Source organism: Protopterus annectens, chromosome 3.part1 (assembly GCF_019279795.1).
Source record: "Protopterus annectens isolate FY-2018-M chromosome 3.part1, PAN1.0, whole genome shotgun sequence".
Classification (NCBI taxonomy): domain Eukaryota; kingdom Metazoa; phylum Chordata; order Ceratodontiformes; family Protopteridae; genus Protopterus; species Protopterus annectens.
The window spans coordinates 1,441,181,717-1,441,206,233 of NC_056732.1; the positions used below are offsets into that span (position 1 = coordinate 1,441,181,717).

General features: G+C 39.7%; 1 protein-coding gene across 1 annotated transcript in view; it reads left to right on the forward strand.

Moving 5' to 3' along the window:
- Positions 1–24,517, forward strand: part of FAM171A1 (family with sequence similarity 171 member A1) — a 1,600,715-nt gene that overhangs the window by 1,144,135 nt on the left and 432,063 nt on the right. Inside the window, exon 5 of the mRNA XM_044067505.1 lies at positions 16,402–16,578. Coding sequence (XP_043923440.1) covers positions 16,402–16,578 — 177 coding nt within the window. The remainder of the gene's footprint in view (positions 1–16,401; positions 16,579–24,517) is intronic.

Genomic DNA, 24,517 nt, shown 5'->3' on the forward strand with positions numbered 1-24,517 from the left:
AAGAGTGAAAGGGAAGGTCGACAAGATGGTAATGAGACCAGCTGTGTTATATGGGTTGGAGATGCCGGTATTGATGAAAAGACAGGAGTCCGATCTGGAGGTGGCAGAGTTAAAGATGTTAAGATTTGTATTGGGTGCGACAAGGATGGAAATGATTAGAAATAAATATATTAGAGGGTCAGCTTAGGTTGTACAGTTTGGAGACAAGGCCAGAGAGGCGAGATTATGTTGGTTTGGACAAGTGCTGAGGAGGGGTGCCTGGGTATATTGGGAGAAAGATGCTAAGGATGGAGCTGTCCGGTAAGAAGAAAAGAGGAAGGTGTAAGATGAGGTTTGTGTGTGTGGTGAGAGAGGACATGCAGGTGGTTGGTGTGACAGAACAAGGTGCAGAGGACAGGAAGAAATGGAAACAGATGATCTGCTCTGGCGACCCCTAATGGTAGCAGCAGAAAGAAGACGACATGGGCAACTAAAACTAGAAATAGTAGTTGCCAAGCTTAGACAGCTTGTAACAAGAAAAATGACCAGAGAGCCTGTAGAGATATTAAAGATATTTTTGGAAGTTTTATGAAAAATAAAGCAGAGGGATCGAGAAATCAAGAAAGAGCACAAATGGAAATATATTTATGGAAGACTTGATTATACCAAAGTTAGAGATAGATGAGGCTTAACAGCTAATAGTTAAGCTAGAGAAGATGAGATAAAACAGTGATGTCATACAATCTGCAGGAAAGTTTCTAGGAACAGTGTCATATTCCTGTGGAAGTTCTGAAGTTGGGAAGGAAGAAAGTGATAAAGATCTGGAAGATTTTGTTTAACAGTATTTTAAAAGGAGGGGAAGCACCAATGTTATGGAAGAAAGCTATGGTGCCTGTATTAACTTAAGACAGTAAAGACGTATTTCAATTTTCAACCGTGATTATAAAGTGTTTGTCTATACTAGCTGAAAGAGTGGCAAAAGTGTTGCCAAAATAGAATGATGTGGATCAATGTGGTTTTGTGGAGAGAAGGCAAACATCTGACAACATTAATAGAACAACGATGATCCAGAGGGAAGCAGAATGTTGGTGGGTCTTGATGCAGAGAAAGCATTTGACAGAGTAAGCTGGGATTTTGAGTAGGGCAATGGAGGCATTTGCATTCCCCTGATAACCCTCCTAATTAACCTTAACATTATTGTATGTGAAGGATCAGAAGCAAGAATTAAAGTGGGAGGGTTCCTCTCTGATAAGGTGTGATTAAAAAGAGGAACCAGGCAGAGGTGTCCTGTTCACCTTTATTTCTTATATTTAGAGGCAGTGACAAAAAATGGGACTCAGAAAATCGAGAGTATAATTGGTATGATAATCAAGCAAAGTTGGCTTTATTTGCAGATGATATCATTTTGTAGATGATAAATCCAGAAAAGGGCGTCACAGTGGTGTGAAACATTTGAGACAGCTTCAAGTTTCTTTTGGGACATAAAGTTAATGGAGATGAAACAAAGGCTTACCTATACACAAATTGGTTCAGCAATACCCTTATTTATAGGGAGATAAGATGATGTATGTAGGAGTTTGGATTAAAAGCGCTTCTGTTATGACAGCTAAGGACATGTGGAAAGAGATGAAACAAAAAATACAAAAAAAAAAACAAGCTTGGGAACTCTTGTTTATGGATAGTAAGATACAAGCAGTGGAAATGTTTGTAGTCCCTTTAGGTTTCAGTATGGGTCAGGGATATTTTTATCAGCCAGAGGAGAACTTGTGGACAGTAATTAATACAGTTGAATGAATTTGTCTGTGAGGAGAAGAGGGCAAGAATTAAGTGGGGTAGGTTGATCCTTCCAATAGAACAAGATGGTTTAAGATTACCTAATTTGAAGGGATATTTTAGAGCTACACAGTTGAGGCTCGTATGTATAACATAAGCAGAAAGTTATAATTCAAATGGATGATGATGAAGTGTGGGGGGGGTCAAGAAATGAGAGAGTGAGATTTTGGATACAGATAATTAACGAGAAGAATAAGTTCACATGATATAGTCATAAAGTATTCTAGAAACGTAGCCAAAATGAAAATGGAAAAAGGAGATTTTCCCAGTGGGGATGACTGACAGTAAATAGGCAAGAGTGGGCTGGAATCTACTCGAGAAAACTGGCAAAGGAACCAAGGTATTTTGAGCAAATAACCAGAGAGGGAAAGGTAATGGAGTGGGATGAGGCCAAAAAGACAGTTGGACTGCAGACTAGAGACGGCTTTCCCTATCGGGAATCAATATCAAGTATAGACAAAGAGAAAGTGACAGAGGAATCCGAAGTGAAAGACTTGCTCTGGTAGAAATTTCAGCTGTATCTAGAGCAGAAGCTGATGGGGAAAAAGAATAATTGGTAGGACATGCAAGATATTGCATGGTAACTGTACAAAAGGAGATTAGAAAAGATTAGTAAGAGAGACTGTAAAAGCAATTTACACGGGAACAATGGGAAGATGTATGTATTGTGTCTCAGGCATGCAACAGTCATGAAAGTTTGGGATTTTTGTTTGGAAGTGTTTGCATAGGTATTTTTATATCCCAAGCAGACTTCAAAGAATTTTTACTCTGGCAGATAGCAAATGTTGGAGGTGTGAAGAGGGAGGAAAAGAGGTAAAAAGGAATATATGTTTTGGGAGTGTTAACGAGTTGGAGGACTTTAAAAATCCCCTACAGAGTAATCTCTCAGAAATATTGGGTGAGCACATGGGTGTAACTAAGGAAATTATTTTTCTGAGCTTGGGCCATGGGGTCTGAAATACCTAGACATAGTAAAACCTTGTTAAGTGTAATTCTGTTTTCTGCCAAAAAACAATTGCATGAAAATGGAAATCGGTGTCCAAACTGTGACTGTATTTGAAGTATTGATTTATTATAAAAAAGATGAAAAAAACTGGAAGAGCCGCCTTTAGAAAAGGGAAGGAGCAAATTGCATAGAAATAAAAGGAAATTGTGGGAAGAATGCATGCAGAATACTGTTCAGGAGGAGTAAGGTTTAAGGTAAGGCAGAAATTGAGCAAATTATGTAATGTCAAAATGACAGGAGAGGAAATGTATGTGATGTATAATGTTAATGTGGTCTGTTTTCTTTTCTGTTGATGTATGTTTGCCTATGCCTTAAGTGCTAATGTAATAAAGGTGTTTAGAATGCTTGCTGTTAATCAACTGTGAATGGGTCTCAAAGCTTTCTTCTGAATATACGTGACTATGAAATATATTTTCTATCCAAAAAATAAACAGAAACTTACACTGGATCACACCAGATAAATCAGGTTAATTGCATTCATCTTTTAATTGAAGCAAACTTCTTCAGAATACAGTAATGTTAACTGAAATTTTATACAAGACTGTAAACCCCACCTTTAATAAATAACCAAATACAACCATAGCATTTTACTTTAAAAGGCATTCAATTAACCATAGTCTTAGTTAAACCTGAAAGGGATATAGCATTCAGCCTTATTCGCCAGATTCTTTGCTAAAATGGAGTAAACATTACGCACTGCTGGCATTTCAGTTACAGGATTCGTTCCAAACATTTGTTTTTGAACGTCGCACAGTGTAAAGTGTGTGTATATAGAGAGCATTTGCATAAGACTAATTCTTGAAGGCATTACACATGCTCTGTAATCTCCTGTCTGAATGGTCCTGACCATAGAAAGGAAAACTGTATTGTACATAAAAGTAAACTACTTCTGTATTATATGTGAATCTAAAGTTAGGCAAAAATTTCTCTCCATTGTATTCACCAGTGTAATTAACATAACTACAAGTCTTGCATGAACTGATTTTTTTTTTACACTATTTACTGATGTGCAATGATTTCCTAATGTATTTTGTGTATTCACATTTTCTTAATAAAAATAAGACTACGGCATAAAATTTTAATAAAATTTGAATTGCACTAAATAATATGCTAATTATTTGATATAACATGCCTTCGCTTTTGTGTATGAAGATTATAATATGGGGCAAGCTAAGCATATTCTTTGTTGTTGTTGTGTCTTTCGGCTTTTCCCAGTTAGGGGTCGCCACAGCGGAACTCCGGTCTGCCAGTGATTGGCAGTAGATTTTTACGTACTGGCTTGCCGGGCCTAACGCACAGCCTTCAATGAAGGAACGCCCATTCACGCATGTCGCCACACAGAAGACGTTCTGAGAATCGAACGGGAAACGTCTAACTGTGAGGTGACAACGCTACCGCGGCACCACCACCGCAGTAAGCTAAGCATATTCTTTACTTTTACATATTTTACTTTTGTAGTAGAGATGCTTTTTTAGCATTGAAAACTAAAAATATTTCTTAATCTCTGAACTTCTATTTCATGTAAAATGTCATGAATATAACCTCCATCTACAAAAGTTCTTCCAATTCTAATATTTTCACTTGAAAAATGTAGTTTTTTTCCTCTGGTTAACCTAGAAATTCTAATAAATTTTCCTCTTAGAACTCACGTTTTTATGCCTGTTAACTGCCCACTAACCATATGCAACTACATATTAATAAACTGTGGCTTTCTGTATATTCGAGAATGCAGTACATGTGTATATTTCTAAAGTGATATCCAAAAAAAGGTACTAGAGAACTTTGCCAAATGAGATATAAGCCTAAAAAAATTCAGTAGTTGAATTTAAATAAGTAACAAAATTATAAAATTAATTCTGCTTACTACTCCATGCAACAAAAGTATCAAATATCAACAAAACATTCACGTAACACCATGGTTTTCATAACATTATATTTAAATGTTCCCAGTGGATGCATCCACTTATGAGGAGCTTGCTAGGTCTCGGTGTTTATACCATTCTAAAAGAACTAAACATTTTTCCCTTTCTTTCTACTCTTTTTAACTGGTTGAAAGATTATCATGAACCTGGTTTTGTTTTAGTTGCCATGGACATGAATTCTTTGTTCACTGTGATCCCTAATGATGTAGCCATAGACTTTATCAAAATTTTCAAAATATGCTACTGACAGAATTCATTTATTATGTTCATTTTATTTATTATGTTCATTGATAGAGATTATATTTGATAATGTATTTGTGTTTAATGAGAAACTCTTTATGCAGAAGGTTGGGGTCACTGTGGGCACTGATAGCTATATGAATATGGTTTTAGCCTACTTGGGAATCCCTTTACATATTTAATGATGGTAACTTTTTTGGAGATAACATTCCTTATGTTTGTTTTGTTTTGTGGATGACCTGTTCTTTGGACTGGACCGGTTGGACATACTGCTCGATTTCACTGACTACCTACATAGTACTACCTCATTTTTTAGGTTTACTATGACTTATTCTGATGACTGCATAGATTTTTTGGATGTGCGTATTAATAAGACCTCCAATGCGTTATCTACTTGTATAAGAAACCATGCAGGAAGGTTAATGTTTTGCATCGTAACAGTATGCACCCCTGACATGTATGAAGGCATATTCTGAAGGGACAGTTTTATAGACTTGCTAGGCTTAATAACTGTGATGATATGATGTTGCAAGCTTTTGAAGACCTGAAAGTAGATTTTTACATAGGGATTATATGGAGAGAGAGAACGATGGTCCTCGTGATGAGGTTTTAAATCATAGGAATCTGCTAGACCCTAATTTTCTGCTGATAATGCTAATGCTGTTAATAATTACAATTTTGTAGTAATCTTAGGATGAACATTACATATTCTAATGATGTGATTTTAGTATGCAACATTATTAAAAGAAATTGGTCCATCCTAATGACAGATATAAAACAGTCTTAGGAGATGCACTGCAATTCTGCTTTAAAAACAGTCGCTCTTTAAAAAGAAGATTGTGTTATAAATCTTATAGAAAAAAGGAAGTTATATGAGAAAGACATGGAACGTTTGCTTGTAGATCATGTAATATGTGCAAATATATCGGTAGTGACCCCGCTTTTATACATCCACTTACGAAGCATAGCTACAATTTTAATTTCTTTGTGGATTGTGAGAGTGGTAATCTGGTTTATTTAGCTATATGTCAATTGTGCAGAAGTTTTTATGTAGGTAAGACAAAGCGTGTGCACTTAGGAATTGCATTCGAGAGCACGTTTATGACATCAGAAAAGGAGGCCTAAGGAATGTTCTTTCTAAACATATTCATTCAGCTGGCAGTGACCATATAGGTTCATAGGTGTTTACTAGGCTAACGACCACAAGGACCTTTTTAAGTCTAGCCAGGCATCCCAGATCTCTGACTAGTTCTGATACCCTTGATAAGTGTAACCATGGGCCTGGGAGATGAACCATTTACAGGTTACTTTGTCCATTAAGGACATAGGTGCCAAACCAGAGATGACTTTCTGGTTTCCCATCCAGTTGTCAAAGTTGCACTTGAATTGGGTTAGGGAGGAACTCTGCTTCACATGGATGGTGAGCCTGTTCCCTAGACGGGGTAGTCTCTGGGATACATGCCTATCTCTCCAGCAGGTCCTATTTATATCACAGACAAGGTTTAAGTCTTTAGAATGGGTAATTCTGATGCTGTTTGTTTTGTAGAGATGCAGGAGGTCCATCAGAGTGGGGTCTGACAATGTCCTGTATGCCAGGCATAGATCTCCCCTCAAAAGCCTGTAAGAGACAGAATACAAGGATTGGGTCTTAAGACGGTCTGCATAGGACATGTAACTTATGCCCTGTATTCTTTTAGTGAGGAATCTCTGTGGATGTTCCAATTGTGGGATATGCCTGGTTAGGTACATACCAAAAGGGGTATTGTACTCAATGATAGGTCTAATGAATGTCGAGTACAGTGAAACAATGACTTCCTTGAACTTGGATGCCATATCTTTGTTTATAAGTTGCACAACTTTCCTCATCACTGTAGGCACGTGATGATCAAAGGCTAGATTACTATCAGTGTGTGTCCGTACGTCCCTGACTCCTGGGTCAACTCTAAGGGGTGTGTTGTCAATATGATAGCTACCAGGGATGGATGACTTCCCAAAGGATGCTATTATACATTTCTTGGCATTTAGTTTTAGTCCATGGCTCTGACACCAGTTGTTTTTTCTATGTCAGGCCCTCCTGGAGAACTTTTGTGTCAGTGTGAGATTCAATAAAAACTCCTAATTTGCAATCATCTGCAAATTTAGTCAACCAGAGACCGCTGAAATTACCCTTGACTTCTGAGAATTAAATGCCAAAAAGGAGCAGTCCAAAGACTGATCCCTGAGGGACTCCACTTGTGTTTGGCCACTTTGTAGAGGTGGACTCCCCAATTCTCATTTCCTTGATCTTTGTGAGCCAGTTGGCTATCCACCGGGTGATATACGGGTTTGTACCTAACCTCTTGAGTTTGTCAACTATGCCCGATTGGGGTATTGTGTCAAATGCCTTGGCCAGGTCAAGGTAGGCAGTGTGAATGATTTTGCCCTCATCCATTGCTTTGGTGACCTTCTCAAAGAAGTCCACCAGGTTGAGTAGGCAGGATCTGCCCTTGACGAAACCAAACTGGGTTGGGTCCAGTGTCTGGAGGTTTACTGTATCTCTATTGATCTTCTTCATGATGATTCTTTCCATGGCTTTACATATACGATTAGTGAGGCTTACAGGTCTGTAGTTTCCAGGGTCTGTAGATGGCCCAAATTTTGCAGAGGGATAACTGTTGCCTTTCTCCATTCACGAGGCACGAAGCCTGAATAGAGGTTACAGTTAAATAGTAATGCCAGAGGCCATGTTTCATGGTATTTAGAAGGCATCCTGGGATATTGTCTGTACCCATTGATGCAGTGTTCTTGGTCTTATAGGGAGCATTAAGGACCTGTTCCCTAGTAATAGTAGGGGAAGTTATATTTGACGATATTTCCAGAGGGAAGGTTAAGGGGGAGAGAGGAGTAAAGTTGGAGCTTAATTTATCAGCCAGGAGGTTTACTATATCTTCTGGCTCAGTATAGGTGGCTCCATTTACAATGAGCTCTGCAGACAATTGTGTACTGCCTTTGAGGTTGCAGACATAGCTAAAGAATGCTTTGTTGTTGTCCTTGGTCTGGGAGGCCAAACTTACCTCAGATTTGGCTTTGATAGACTTTATTTGTCCTTTGAGGTGTTTGTTTAGTTTGATAGTGCTTTTATCCTGCTGAGTGTTGCACCTCCTGATTTTTGCCATGATTTTCTTCCTCCTGTTATACAGTCAATTGATTGTGATTTCACCAAGGCGGCTTGTTTTTTAAGCTAGTTCTGTACTTCTTCCTGATGGGTACAGCTGCCTCTATGCAGCTGTTAACATGCTTGTGCAGGTTTCTTTGAACAGTTCTGCATAGGCAGAAGTGTTCTCATGGTTTATGGGGGCTTGACATTTTGCCAGGTTCTCACTTAATAGCAGGAGGTTAGACTTACAGTAGTTCCTGAATATTCCAGGTTTAGCTGGTGGTCCAGGTTTTATTTTTACTTCAAAGGAGACCATTTTGTGGTCTGACCTTACCAGGGAAGGTATTACATTAAGGGATGTGGAGCAGTCTCCCATATTAGTGAGGACCAGATCCAGTATGGTTGCACCCCTGGTTGTGGTGTATTGACTTGTCTGTTCCAAGGAGTTGCTGTGTACAAAACTCCAGGAATCTCTGTGCATGTACGTTTGATGTTATATAGGATTCCCAGTTAATAGTGGGGTAACTGAAGTCACCCCATGAATATGGTATTGGGTTGGATGGTCAGTGTTTCTAACGAGTTTAAATACATGGTATGGGTTTCCTGGGTCATAGAGGGGGACCTATAGCTTGCAAGGAAGTGTTATTGGATTTTACCTATGGTGATTTGAACATGAAGCAGCTCAAGTGCATTGTCCTGTTTGACCAGCCTTGAAGTGTATTTTATTTTGATGTAAACAGAGGGGTCTATGTTAAATCATCGAGCACTTTAAAAAGCGAACAATGATTTATTGTACCCATGTAACCGTAAGCTTACCAGCTCGAATGCGTAGAACAGCGATTTTTTTCCAAGAGAAAAAAATCGCTGTTCCACCAAAAAAAAAAAAAAAAAAAAAAAAACTTAAAACATTACATAAAGTGGGGGGCTTTGCCACCACACACCCCTTACTTAAATATACCATCTCCAACGTTGCACTACAGTCACAAAAACGGCAAAGTAATTTGCTTATATTTCGTTTTGCTATTTTGGCTTTTCTTGATTTCAAGTTCGATCAAGATGCATTCGAAAGAATGCATCTTTGATCATTTAATAGGAACCCAAACAGAGACACCTCCACCTTTAGTCCCTGCCTGTGAAGTAGCTGGCCTAAATGTGTGGAAGGCATTATAACCTTGCACTTGTTGGTGTGCTCTCAGCGGCTTTAAACCCATGTCTCAATGACCGGACAGACATCAGCATTCTCTAGGGTAAAGAGAGCTTCTAGAGAGTGGAGTTTTTTTGTTTAGACTCCTAGCATTGAGCAGTAATGCCTTTAGAGTTTCTTGGTTTTGATTTGCTATGTCAGAAGTACTTTCATTTTAGCATTGCCTAAAAAAGGCACTATGGGGGAAGACTATGTTTTAGCTAATATTCGAAAGCCTTAAGGGGAGAGGTGCAGACCATCCCTGGCAAAGCAGCGTGGTCTGTTGACCATCTCCTTCCATGCTGACAAATATTGCTCCCCCTTGGAATGACACCAGAAACTAAGCCAGTTATTAAAGTCAGCCAGCTTTTGTTCATATGTTTGATTTTTTGGTTTTACAACTGTATAATGCTAACTGCAGGGGTGGTGACATTAAGACTGGTACACTGTGTCTTGAGCTTATTGGATTTGAGTTGCAGGCTGATAAGGATTTGGGTCTCAATGAGACTGTCCGTTTAAAGCCAGTTTTAAAGTCATGCTTTAGCCTGCTAGTTTTGTAACTTTGTATTTAAATAGCTCTGTTTCTGTAAAGATTATGGTCTGATTAAGCACCCAAGTTTTGCATGAAAGCGTTTACCTTTATTATCCTTGTCTTCTCGTGCAGTAAATGGATTAATGTTGCCGCCATGTTAGCTGTTCTTTCTTTCATCTTTTCCAGAGTCCCAAGCCCTTTGGCATGGAAAGTGGACACCGTGTATTTATCTTGGAGGGAATATTCCTGTATGTCCTCTCCTTCCTTTCCTTCTAGGCTTCCTTCACAAAATCAAAAATCTTGTTGGTGATACTGTTTTAACACAGAGAGCAGGGGGTTCCCCCTCAGATTCCATCTGCCAAAGGTAATCATCACAAGTTACCTCACCGCATGGATCTGCTCAGATCTTTTTCTGACACCAGTTTTCTGAGGACATGCATGTGTCCAAATGTAAGCGATTTTTCTATTTGGCATCTTAAACGTCATCAGGAACCCCTTTTCAGTTGAGGTACCCTTGGTTCTTTCTTACCTATGTGAACTACTACATGCTGGCTTGGGATATTCTTCAGTGAAAGCCCACTTGTCAACCATTTCTGCCTGTATGCCACTTTGGCCTCTAAATTCAAGGTGAAACAGTTTCTTAAAGCCGTCCTGCATATTAGATCCCCCAAAAGCCTATTTCTCCTTTTTGGAATTGTAGTTTTGTCCTTAAAAAGCTGACTTAGGCTCCTTTTGAGCCTTCTGGTTCTTTGCAACATTGCACCTGGAAGACTGATTTATTGGTTGCTTTAACCTCTGCTAGAAGGGTATCTGAGCTACAAGACCTTTGGTGGTTCCCACTTTTTTGGTTGTTCATAGACATTCCTTATGAATCCTCCTTTTATGCCCAAGGTAGTTAATGAGCTTTCCCTTAATCAGTCTTTCCAGTTTCTTTCTTTTTTACCTTCTCCATACTCTGCTAGTGTGAAGCTTCCTCATACTTTGGATTTGCTCAGACATTATTTAGATAAGACTAAGACCTTGAGTAAATCTGATCAGCTTTTTGTTTCTTTTCATACCAGGACATTGGGTTTGGCAGTTTGTAAGTAAGCCATATCTTCATGGATTTCTAAGACCGTTCTTTTTTGTTGTTGCTTTCATGATAAACAGTTGTCTGCTTCTGTGAAGGCTCAATTCTGCTAGAACAGTGGCTTCATCAGAGTTTTTCTTCAAAGGTTCAGACCCCAATTCCATCCTTGAAGCTGCAACTTGGTCTTCAGTTCACACATTCACAAAACATTACAAGTCGGATGTAATTTCCAGGGCAGGTTTTGCCAAGGCTATCCTGCATGGTTTTGAGAAGGGGTCCTTGCCTTCCTCCTCCCCCTGCCTTTACTATGGCTTTTGGTCTTTCCAGAGGTTATGAATACTGCAACAGTGATATGGAAGGACATAGTACAGTTATGTAAATTTTACCGTAACAGTAGATGTCCTCCTTTTCACTGTTGTAGTATTCACTCCCTTCCTCCCCCTTTTCCCTTCCTTTGGCATTGGGTAATTATTTTGTACTTGCTGAGAGGTTCCTCTGTTTTTCTCCATTCCTTCCTTTTTCCAGATGTAAATGTCCTCCTTTCCTAGCTCTCCTGGGGCACTTCACTTCTGAGTTGGGAGCATATGTACGTCACCTTTATGCCCTACGCTTACACACAGAGCTGAAGTCTGATGTATGACACTTCCTAGGTTTGTAAAGGTTTTGATCTACTGATCAGACTTTGGGCAATCCTTATCAGTAGATCTCTTAGGTAAAGAATACTGCAACAGTGAAACGACATCTACTGTTATGTTAAGATTTTACACAACTGTACTTTCTTGTAGTTTTTGAGAATTCCCCGTGATGATCAGGAAAAGATTGGAAAAGGGCATGTTCTATTTTTTTCCGACAAAGTACTTGATTTTGACTCTGAGGAAAGTGTTTCCTCTCAGTATCCTGTGGAGGAATTTTCACTTTTTGAAACTGTTTCTAGACAACAGACAGGTATTTCAACAACTATGAAAAAATTCTACGATTTATTACAAATTACAATTATAAATTAATTATTATGTATTGATTATAAATTATTACAAATCTACAGGTTGCTCTGTTCCTTTTTTACCAGCTTTGGAGGATGATTTTGATATTTCTTGCAATATGCCTGACAGACACCTTGCAGTCTCTAAAAGGCAGACAGTATTTAAAAAAAAAAAACCTTTGTCTCGTATCTCATATATTTTATTTTGTGATCCCATATCTGATCCTGCAGCTATTTCTGTGTCAAGTCCCACTGTAACCAAAAAAAAAATATTAGTTAATGCTAATCCCTCTCCCTCTGACAAGGATGGGAAAGTTTTGACAGATTTGGGAAGGTAATTTATACTTTTGCCACTTCAGAATTCTGAATTATCAGAGCCAGATATTTGTTTCTGTTGGCTGCTTTTGACATTGAGGAACAATTCTGCCACTTTTCCTGTGTCAGAAAGTGAGACATATTTGAGTTAATTGTACCTCTGGAGCATTCTAGAGCAAGAGGATTACTGGCCTCAAACAATTGCCCTATGCAGCACGATTGAAAAAGCTAAGACTGTTCTCTGTTGCATACCACTTTCTCAGAGGCGATCCCTGTCTAACGTACAGAGCCATGTCCAACCCAGAATTGTTGAACATGCTCCATCTTAGCAAAACCAAATCTACTCAAGCTACACGCTCTAGGGATATAAACCTTAACACAACAGTGAATAGAACATGCTGGAGGGATAGATTCCCTTCGCAGAGACGTCCCTTACTATGGAACAGGGTCCCGATCTACATAAGACAGAGCCCCTCACTGTCACTCTTCAAGAGGAACCTTGATGAGTGGATGGGTAACAGCACTACTAGATAGGGGCCAAGGGTACTAGCTGCTAGTACAGGGGTCTAGGGAACTACTAAAGGGGCGGTGAATACTGCACAACGTGGCTGGGGTAATGTATGCCTTCAGGCAGATAGCCCAGTACCAACCTATGAACCTATTCTTATAATGGTGTTAAATCTGTTACAAAGGCAACAGCTTCTGCGTCTGTTATGAGGTTGCTTGGATGCATTCACAAGTTTTCTGAAGATAGGTCTGTAATTTAAATTGTCATTTGGTTAATGACAGTTTGTTTGGTCCTTCTGCTACTTAGAGTATCTAAATAGTTTAATGAAGTAGGGAAATTGATTTAGGGAGTTGCTCAAAATTTTCATGCCTCTTTCTCTAAAATTTGTAAAACCTTTGCTCCAAACTCTGCTTCCTCTTTCAAAAAGCAAAATAAACAGTCTCGACAGGTTTCAAACAGGCAGACACAAAAAAAGTGGCAGGATGGTTTAAAGGAGGAGAGAAACTTCCAGAAAAAGGGGCAGTCTAATAACGTACTGACTATTGCAGCTCCTCCATTTCCACTGCTGCCACTACCTTAAACCTGTCAAAGAACGTACCTCTTCACCCTCTTCCCGTTTGACATTAGGTTGTTTCACACAAATGGGTTTTAGGAGTTGTTCAAGAGGGTTACAGATTGCAGTAGGAAAGCCTTCCCCCCTTTCCAGAAGACCCCCTGTCCTCTAAATCAGGCATTCCTGATTCCCCCAGTCATCAACTAAATTCTCTCCCTGGCCGTCATAAAACTAGTTCCCACAGATGAGCAGAGAAAATTTTATTGATAATTTTTATGATGGCAGAAAGGAATCTCACTTGAAAACCAGTGGGATTATTAATTTCTTAATCGGTTTGTGAAAAGTTCCAAAGTTAAAAATGCTAGCTCTACAAACTAGGTTATCTCTCATTCCTCCTCTAAGTTTTTTTTTGTAACTATAAACATGAAAATGCTTATCACAATCCTGTTGCCACAGATTTCAAAAGTTTTTCCAAGGTTGTCTTTGTCTAGGTTATCTACTGTGATACATACATCTCCACTCTCCAGATTTTTTGCCTCATATTTTTGGTCTGTTCCACATAAAATTTGTGATTTTTCAGAAAAAATCATGTAGGAATGAGGTCACTAAATAATGATAGACATTTTAGTTTTAAGACTTATTATCCTTCAAAAAATGCATGCCAATGCCAAAGCAACTTGCTTATAAGAGCAATATTTAAAATCTGTCCCTATTTTTGGACCTTTGTCGTCATCCAACCCCCCCGCCCCCTGGTTATTTTTGCCTTTGTCCATGTTTTTATGTTAAAAAGTTGAGGGGTATGTCTACTGCTCCAAGGCTGTTCACAGATTGCAGGGTATTTACATTTTTCCTCAAAAAAGTAGATATGTATCTAGAATTATTCCTGAGCATTTCCATTCATTGCCAGACTTCTGTAGGAGGATACTAGAGGATTTCAGGTTTCATGGCTTCTGTTTCTTATAAATCTTTGCCATATTAAATATCAGAAAAATTCAGTGACTCCTTTAAACAGTATGGTCTCGATATCTTCACTCCCTGACATTGTAGATTTCTGTGTTGCACTTTGTGAAAAGAGTTGGTCTGTTGAAGTGAGCAGATGCCCTTGAATCCAGGTATATTATTGTTCCTGACTGCCCCTGCACAATCTGTAACAGATGCATCTAACTTTGCATGGGGACCTCTGCCAATGGGGTTAAAAAAGTGTAAGGTCTTTGGAACAAAGCACATCAGTGTTAGAGATATTAACTGTTAGTGCTGTCAGTTCTCTGCACCATTTGTAGTCCCCAGGGCCACTTCATGATATGATCACAGATAACAGCACAGTGATGTGGTACATAAGCAGAAGTGGTAAAAGATTTTACCCCCATGTACAGGCCAGCTATGTTTGTTTATTTAACATTTGTTAACCAGGAAAGTCTGACTTGGAACGAAGCCAATTTTCAGCAGCGGCCTAATGAGAAACACTCAGGATGTTTCTCTATAGAGTTTAGGAAGTAACAATTCAGCACTGTTTGACAATTCAAGCTTCTTGCATTACATCAGAGCATAATATTGTGGCAGATAAAAACTGGGTGTGACCAGGACAGACCCTCATGAATGGAAATTGAACAAGGGTGTCTTCTACGATTTGGCCCAGTTGTGGGGACTCAAGTAGATCTGTTTGCCTCTTTTCAAAACAAACAACTAAAGAATTTCTGCTCCAGAATTCCCTGCAAGCAGGCCTGGAAAACAGATGCATATATCCATTTTCACCCTATCCACCGATATCAAGTCATTCAGAAGGACTCAAAGAATCATTTTGGTGAGTCTCTTCTGTCCCAGGCAACAGTGGTTCTACCTTCTTAATGAACTGGGCGTGGGCATTTGCCACATGCTTCTCCACACAATGGGTCTACTTGCACAAGACTGGTCGTTTTGATATATCCCAACATCAAACTACAACTGACTGACTGGATTATTGCATTTCAGTACCTTTTTAGGCATTTTTTTTCTGACTATGTGCGACCAGCAAGCCAGACTAGAAGGTTTCACTGGAGTAGAGCAGGTAATCGGGGGTTTATTTGTTCTTTTTTAATGTTGGCTGAGGACCTCAGCCATCTCCAGATCCTAGGCAGTTGCTTAAGTTTTCTTGTTCTGGATCTGGCTCTGGATATATTTACTAATTTTCAAGGAGAATGACTTGTTCTTTGATAAGCAAGGAGCTGGTAAGGATATCATATAGCTGGGGTAACCTTCTTGGCCACATAGATATGCCAAAGGTAAAACTGGCACTCTTTGGAAAAGCTTGGAGTTGTCATTTAATCTTAGAACCACCTAAAAACTGTGGTACTATCCACATACATTAGCAACACAGCAGGCTGCTACCGTAGCTCTCAACCAATCAGGGCATATCTCAGCCTAATAGGGGACAAATCTGGAAGTAATGAATGACAATCAGGGGCACTTTCAAAATATTATTACTATTGACTTGAAACACTGATAGACTAGAAGAATGTGAATTAATATACATTTTCTGAAGTAAAAAGGAGTCTGTAACTCTAATTATTGTCATTATTTATTAAGCGTAATTCACTACATTTTCTCCAAAAGTCATCATTTTTAGGAGGGATGAAGAGGGACCAATCTAAAATTTCAGTCAAAATCAGGGCCATCCCTGATAACCAGGAACAGTTGAGAGGTATGGGTCACCAGTATTAACTTCAGCAGGTCTTAACCTGCCTGCCCCTTTCTTCTCTAAACTGCAACAGAAATAGAGGAATTCATCACAGAAATCATACAGAAAAATATATTAAAGAATCATATTCTCGGAATCCTTATCCTATAATTTGATGTTGGTTGCTAATATGTAACAGACCAGTGTTAAAAAAAAAAAAAAGTAAGCATAATATTGTTTTTTGGATTTTATTTTGTTTTAATTTTCAACAGAACATATACATTGTTTTTGTATGAAGAAGTGAATAGTGGAACATGCAGGTATTATACTGGACATAACAGTTTTCCATGTTGGAAAATCTCTTGGCATTTTATATTGCTGACCTGTCAGCAATATTCAGCTTTAGTTTTCCAACAATAGTATTTTCTTAGAAGCTACACTCCACCCTTTCTAATCAGAGTGAACATGTTTCTCCTTTCCTCCTGTTTTGCAGGAAATGGCAGCAAATTTGAGCTGACCCCTATCACTGCAATCAGTGTTCATCTGTACAACAATGACGGGACTGAAATCCTTGTGAATGGGCCTATCTATGTGACGGTACCTCTGCCTGCCAACATCAATCTGAAACATGATAACCATGTTCCAGCCTGGAAATTTGACCAAAAACTCGGTAAGCAGAATGATTAATTTCCTTGCAAATTTCTTTGAGAGCTGACCAGTTATGTACTTGTGAAAATAATCAGTTGATTTCAGGTCCTTTATTCGGATTACTTTATCTTGAGGTAAAGAGCGACTACAGTGGTTTCCTTTGTTGTTTCCTTTCCTGTGTAATAATGTCGGTAGAATTCATGTCTGTTTTCCTTTAAGACCAACTGGTAAGTGCACCTTACTTTTGTTACATCACATGATGCTTTCCTTCACTGTCTCTAAACTCCTGGCTTTTATGCACGTGAATGAACAGGAACGAAAACTATTCTCATTGACTGATTTTGTAGTAGTATGGGGTGGGGTGATTTTGTAGTAGTATGGGGTGGGATGACTAAAGTGGATCAGTGCAGTGTGTCTTGCTGTAATAATCTAATAAAGTTCAAAGATATAGTGGTTAAAGTGATGCTTGTTTATCTGTTTTCACTTTTATGCCTCACTTCATGCCCCATAGTAAGTTGTTGGGCAAAGTCTGGGACCTGATTTTATTTATATGTTGAAGGGAAACCGCACATGCTGCTTTTGAGGATTGTACTGTCATCTGTTGATTTTTGCAAAGCCGCATACTTTGGGTTTTACATCATTGCTGGTACGGTAGTTAGCATGCATCAGAAGGACTGCAAGTAATAAACTGAGAGGAAAGTGCTTCACGGTTTTGAGTTTGAAATTAAAATGGTCATAACAGCTAAGGTTCAGTACCAGAAACTGCAGTGTGTTACATTTTGTCCCAGTCATCCTTAATATGGATCCACTGAGACTTCTAATGATGTTTGTGTGAAAATAATTCTGTTGTTGCCAGTACAAAAATGGAATAATTCAGAATGGAAAAAAGGTAATGTTCCGTTTGTTGACATATCTAAATTAATATAGATTTTTTTGATTTTGTACTGCAACAGTAGTTAAATTTAATTATCAGAAGACAGGAAAAGTCTGCGGAATTGTTTTGGTAGACCCAGGTTTGGTTTCTGATGCACATTCACTTGTTCTATGCCTTCAGAGCTCACTTCCTGAAAAGGAGCACTGTTAAATCCTCATTGTTTTCTTAGTCAAAGAATTGTTTCATGGAGCTACACTGTTCAGTGAGATTCATGTTTATTTTATATGCATTTTCTGTTGCTCAACTGGTTTTGATGATCCATTTGGATGTTGCTAAAATGCTGAACAGTTAGCACTTGGTTCAGTACATTGTTTACCATGGTTAGACAAAAGTTAAGCACTGATATTTTAACATCTTTAAGTCTGAGTTGTGGAGTAATGGTAAAATTATTTAAACAGGAAAGCACCACATCTAATGATGTAAACTTGACACAACTTGTATTAGGTAAACTGTGCCTGTAGTAGAAAAAATAAACTGTGTGAACAGACTCGCCCAATCACGACAGTTTGGATAATATGTAATATAAGATGTAAAAGTCTTTGCCAACAGCAAATAACATAATGTGACAATGTGTATTTAAATGACAACAGAATAAAAAAGAAAAAAATGATTAAGAAAATGAGGTAAATGACAGGTGACATGGAAAACCATCATCAGCTTTAGTTCTAACATTGTGTTAAGACTTTCTTGTATGTGTGGATGTTTCAAGGAACTATCTAGTGAGTTTTGTGATGGGTGGACTGTGCGATTGTGTTTGTACAAGTATGGAGCATGTAATCTTAACAAGGAGAAAACAGTACAAGTATTAACTTTTAAGGAAATATCCTTTGCCGTGATTAGTAATAATGTGCAATCATTAAAAGCAAGTTGGTGCTTTAAGGACAATGAGTGACATTATCGTATACTGTTGTTTATCGTAGGCAGTGGGCTGATTTAGATGCTTATAAATATGCAATACTTACTATTGCTGTTCGTCTGTATGTATCTGTGTAAGATGTGTAAAACAAATATCTGATTAAGACTGTACTTAAATGCTGTCAAATGTTTATGTATGTACTTTTTCTGTTTGCATGCCTTTGGTCTGAGTCATGGCAGAAAAAGGTCTTTGAACAAGATCATAAATAAATTAAATCTATCAGTGAATATAGTTCATTGTAACGAATAGTCATTAATTATGAATAGTAATTGGCCATAGTTAATAAAGTTTGTGTTAGCTTTGAAGAAAGTATTGTGCTGTGAACTTAGGGTGCTGATGAGTTTGTCCTTTATGGGTGTTGCTAGCAAATGAAACCTCTTTTGGTGGTCTAATCAGAGGTATTCAGTGATTCAAGAACTCCCCTTACTCGTCATTTGAGTCCTGAGATGTGCTTTTGAGAGGTGGAGAATTTTTGTTGACTCAGACTGTGTGGCCTGCATAAGACCACCCCTCAAAAATCGCTGTGGCTCAACAACTTTATCTTTGACCTTTCTCTCTCTCTGTTGGTAGTACAAGTATTTATTGGTGCATTAGTAGTGATCTTTGAGAGGGCAGGCACTAGGGCTTGCCTCTGTTCTGGCAGTTTCAGTATTGCTACTAATTGTCAACACTAGCACTTAGGGGGGATCTTGTTGTCATGAAATAAGCCCTAGTTCACAGGGTTTTTGTGACATTTTTAAAATATTGTTTTTGATTAGTATAAAAAAAGTCAAACAGTTTAATGCATTTAGTGTTACCAGCAAGTGTTAGGAAGTGTGCTGCGGCTGCATAATTTCTGTAAAACTGTTTACCACTTGCTGCAACAGAAAGAGACGATTCCTCTTTCTCATTTTTCTTTCCACCCATAAAATGTAGTTATTTTAATTCATTGTATCATTTCCTGTCATTAACTGTATTGGTGTGCTCTTTGTCATCCTAGAAAGAGGGTATAGAGAATGGCATACAGAAATCTAATAGAAAAAAGAAACAGATAAGGTGGATGAAAAAAGACATCTGCCTCCTGGTCCATATGTTTCATATTGCAATTAACAGTGGAAGGAGTGGTATTCAAACCAACTATTGTCAGTTTCCTACACTAGTTATGCCATTGTTGAGTGATCTAGCGGTCATCTAGGTTGAGTGAGGCTGGTCAGTTAAGGAGAATTCCTTGCCAGGTATTCATTCCTTTTTATGACAATTATTCTGGATACAAAAATAAAATCATTTGTATAGCACATATATGAGTAATCAGTATTTCAGTAGAGCCCTACTTATTCTGTGCATCCAGTGGTCCCAGTTAAGAAATTTTCCAGTCTATATACTTCCACTGTTGTGGTCTTCCAGTATGCAAAGTTTAGGAGTGAACCATAGCTGCCCGACACTTTTGTGCACATTGTTTGTTAGGAGCCTGAATTGTGCATAGTTTTTCACTTTGTATACATTATTTATTGGGAAGCCCTAGATTGGCTTTCCTGTTTTAGTTAAGTTAGAACAGTGGACCATAGATACTGAGCTGGTTTGGCTTAGTGGTGCGGTGCTCTGACTCTAGTGCACAGTGTCCTGGGTTCGAGACTTGGCAGGGATTGATACCTTCACTGGTATTCTGTTGTTTTCCACCTCTCCGCCGTTGTCATGAATGCTTTGGCTACAGGAGTTTTGTCTGTGAAACGATTTTGCAAAGTACTATTATAAGAAGATAGTGTGCAGGGCTGTAGTAAACTCTTTTGCCTTTAGAACCCAGTGCATCAGGCTAAGTGTCTCCATGTACAAGACACTCCTGTCACATTCTGAAGATGCTAGCTTTAGCTGGCTCATGAAGCAGCGAACATTAGCTTCATGAAGATATGTGAAGCAGACATTGAGGAAAAAAGACTCTAATCTTAGTCTAATTCATAAAAGCATATAACTGTGGGGAAGACTGGGGAAAGTTTGATCTCTTTGCTTCCAGGTCTTCCTTTCTGATGAACCTCTATGTGAGAAACTAACTGCCTGAATTCTAACCCCAGGCTACTCCCTTTTATACAATAGTAAATGGGAGTTAAGATTTTGAGATCCAGCTAATTGCTGTAAGAATATTCCCATACTCTGTCCCTACTGTGGTATGCGTTCTAGGTCCACTTCTATAAAACCAACATATGTTTATATCTATATTGATATATGTATCTATAATAAAAATATCAACATGGGTTATAGCGGTCAGGGTTCTTGAAGACTAGTAGTTTATTCACACTGAGCTTGAATGGAAGAGGAGCAGTGACCACATGAACTGTGATATATAACAATAAGTAGCCTGTTTTCTTGCTTATTTTTACTAGTTATTGCTTAATGTCCTTCTATTCATAATGCTGCTGTATTCATCACATCAGGAAATTTGCCTCTGGTGAACTCTGACGGCGGGCCATTACACAAAAGTTAAATGCTAATGCTAGGGTGCGCGTGATGTCCTGTGCCTCTCTCTCTGACGTCTGTCGTAAACAGATGTCTGGTATAAAGCGGACACTGCACGCACCTCTTCAGAACTTCACTGCTACCTGTATGACTGCCAGCTTCAGTTGTCTTGTTGCCAGTAGAAGCATTTTCTTCATCTGACTTCACATAAGTACCCCTTAGGGGTTTTCTTTTTGTTACTTGCTACTGTTCTGGGTTACATGTCAGGTAGGAAGGGCAAGTGTAGGTGTGGAAGGCAAATTCTACATAAAGATTCACATGAGCTCTGCCTTTTCTTCCTAGGCTGTGAACACGACCATACCACTTGTAGTATTTGTCAGGTCTTTGTCCCCAAGACCCTCAGAAGCCATCTTGCAGCCTTAAAACTATACCTTGAAAATCAGACACTCAAATGTCCAGCTTCTAAGATGGACCTGATGTAGGAACCCTCAGAAGATCACCCAGTCAAAAAGGCCAAAAAGAGTAGGCCTGAACAGACTTCTGTGCCCTTCACTCCAGACATTACCCTCAAAGCCAGTGAGGGCCCAGAGTCCTAGCCCGAGTCCGTGGAGCTTCCTTCGGTGGAAGGCCCAGAGGAAATCTGTTCTTTGCCCGAGGTCACATCCCGGAGGGAATCTCAGGCATGCAATTCAGTCGCTGAGGGAGAACCAAGGCTCATTATATCCGATGGTCTGTGTGACATCTCCCAAACTGTAGTACGTGAAGACATAGTCGCTAATGTAGTGGAGTGTCGGCCAGCGTCCAGCCCTCCAACCCTCCACCGCATTTCTGAACCATCTCCTCCAGACATCTATAAGAAGAGGAAACAGAAAATTAAACACATTTCTCAGCTTCTGCCTGCTTCACCTGTCGAACAGCCTCTGGATTGGCAGGCCTTCACTCATAGGTTGGTACTAGGCTATCGGCCCTAGGGCCTATGCAAGCCTAGATATAACAATTCCTTGGATATTTCTTCCCACAATATTTACTTCTCTGGGCCCCTGTCTAGCAGGGTGACTGACATGATCCCCGGGGTGAATTTCCTATCTCCCATCCAATCATCAAGGTTCCTTTTGAAGAGGGCCAATGAGGCGTTCTGCTTGACATGTATGGGCAGCCCATTTCAGAGTATGGGGAGTCTCTGGGTCCGGAACCTATCCCTCCAGCATGTTTTGTTCATTGTGATGACAAGGCTTAGATCCCTGGAGCGTGTGGCTCGGAGGGATTGGGATTTCTTTAAGTGGAGCATGTCCAACAGCTCAGGGTTTGACATGGCCTTGTATGTTAAGCAGCGATCGCCTCTGAGTAGACGATATGCCACAGAGTATAGCTGGAGTTTTTTTTAGACGGTCAGCATATGGTATCTGCTTTAGGCCTGTGATTTTTTTAGTGAGGTATTTCTGTGGCTTTTCCAGCTGTTGCAGATGTGTTGTGAGGTACATACCAAACGGGACATTATACTCTATAATGGGTCTAATGAGGGATGAGTACAGTGGGACAATGACCTCCTTTTTTCTGGATGAAAAGCCCTTAGTGATGAGGTGTGCCACATAGAAGGATTTCCTGACTGTTGTGGTGATGTGGTTATCGAAAGTGAGACCACTGTCCACCTGTGTCCCTAAGTCTCTCATCACACTTTCGATGTTTAGCGTTCTGCCCACCTATGTGGTAATTCATGGGTACATGTTTTTTTTCCAAAGTTGATAACTATACATTTCTTAGCATAAAGCTTGAGCCCATGGCTCTGGCACCATGCATCTGTTTCTGTAAGGCCTTTTTGTAGAATATCCACATCATTTGGGGATTCAATAATGGCTCCTAGTTTGAAGTCATCTGCAAAGTTTGTTAGCCACAGTCCCTTAGTGTTAGCACGTACGTCAGAGAAGTAGATGCCAAACAAGAGTGGTCCCAGGACTGAACCCTGAGGTACTCCACTTGTCTGGAACTGGATTTGGAGTCTGCTACTTTTACAGTCTGGGTTCTGTCAGTAGGCCAGTTGGCAACCCATCGAGTGATGTAGGGATTTATGCCCAGCTTAGTAAGTTTATCTATGATTCCAGAGTGGGGGATGGTGTCGAAGGCCTTGGCGAGGTCCAGATAGGCTGTGTGGACCACCTTACCCTCGTCCACAGCTCTGGAGACTGATTCGAAGAAGTCAATCAGATTCAGGAGACAAGATCGGCCCTTCACAAACCCAAACTGGGTGGGGTCCAGTGTTGAAGGTTGCCAATGTCTTTGTTTATAAGTTCCATGATAATGCGTTCCATGCCCTTGCAGATCAGGCTTGTCAGACTGATGGGACGGTAGTTTCTGGGATCCAAGGCGGATCATCCCTTGTGGAGCGGGATAACTGTAGCTGTGCGCCACTCAGTGGTGGGCATGAAGCCTGAGGTGAGGCTATGATTAAACATGACACTTAGGTGAGGTGCCAGTTCATTTTGTAGTTCATGTAGTACACAGCCTGGGATGTCATCTGGTCCCATGGATGCTGTATTCTTAGCTGTGGAGAGTGCGGTTTCTACCTGTGTGGCCGTGATTATCGGAATTTGGCAATCTTTTGGTATTGAGATGGGCCCTTTAGGGGGTGAGAGAGGGGTGAAGTTGGCACTAAATCGATCTGCCAGGATATTGGCATTATCCTTGGGATCAGTATATTTAATGCCATTCTGTTGTAGCTCAGAGCAGATCTGAGCATTGCCATTTAGATTCTTGACATAACTATAGAACGCCTTGTGGTTGTTTTTGGAATCTTTGGCAATTTTATTTTCGTAATTAGCTTTTGAGGATTTTATGAGGGATCTCAGCTCCTTACTGAGGCTGGTGAGGGAGTTTTTTGCATCCTGGGATTTTCCTCTTTTCTGGAACAGTTTCTTTCTCCTGTTGTATAGTTTGTTTATAACAGGGGACCACCAGATTGGCTTCCTTTTTTTTGGAGAAGAGCATCTTGGTTCTATTTGGGATGGTACGATTCATGCACGACTGGATGTGCTCGTACAGTGCCTTAGTGTAGGATTCTGCAGTCGAACATCCAGATCCCGTCTGCGTGGGTGTTGTGAAGTTTGTCACTTCTGACTTCAGTAGCATGAAGTTGGCTTTGGAGAAGTTTTTTTAAGGAAGTTTCCTTACTGGGGGTTAGGGGTGGGATGTGGATATCAAAGGTGATTTGCTTATGGTCAGACCTGACCAATGAGGGGGTGACCACTGGTGTGTTGCATCTATCTCCCATGTTGGTAATGACCAGGTCTAGGATATTGGTTCCCCTGGTGGGACAATGGATTAGTTGATCCAGGGCATTGGAATTTATGAATTCCAAGAACCGTTGGGAAAAGGAATTGGTACCCGAGTAGTTTTCCCAATTAATGGCAGGGTAGTTGAAATCACCCAGTATTAGGGTGTTTGGTTGTATCTTAATATTTTCCAGTATGTTTAGAAAGGTGTAGTGAGAATCTTGGGGCATGGTGGGGGATCTGTTGCAAGCTACAATTTGGATTGCAGTATTTACCTAGTGTTAGTTGCAGCCAGAGAATTTCAGATGCATTGTGTTGGACAACTAGCCTGGAGGTGTGAATATCCTTGGTGAATATGGACACTCCTCCACCTTTAGTGTTTCAGTCTTGGATTTGTGGCCGAAAAGTGTGGTAAGAA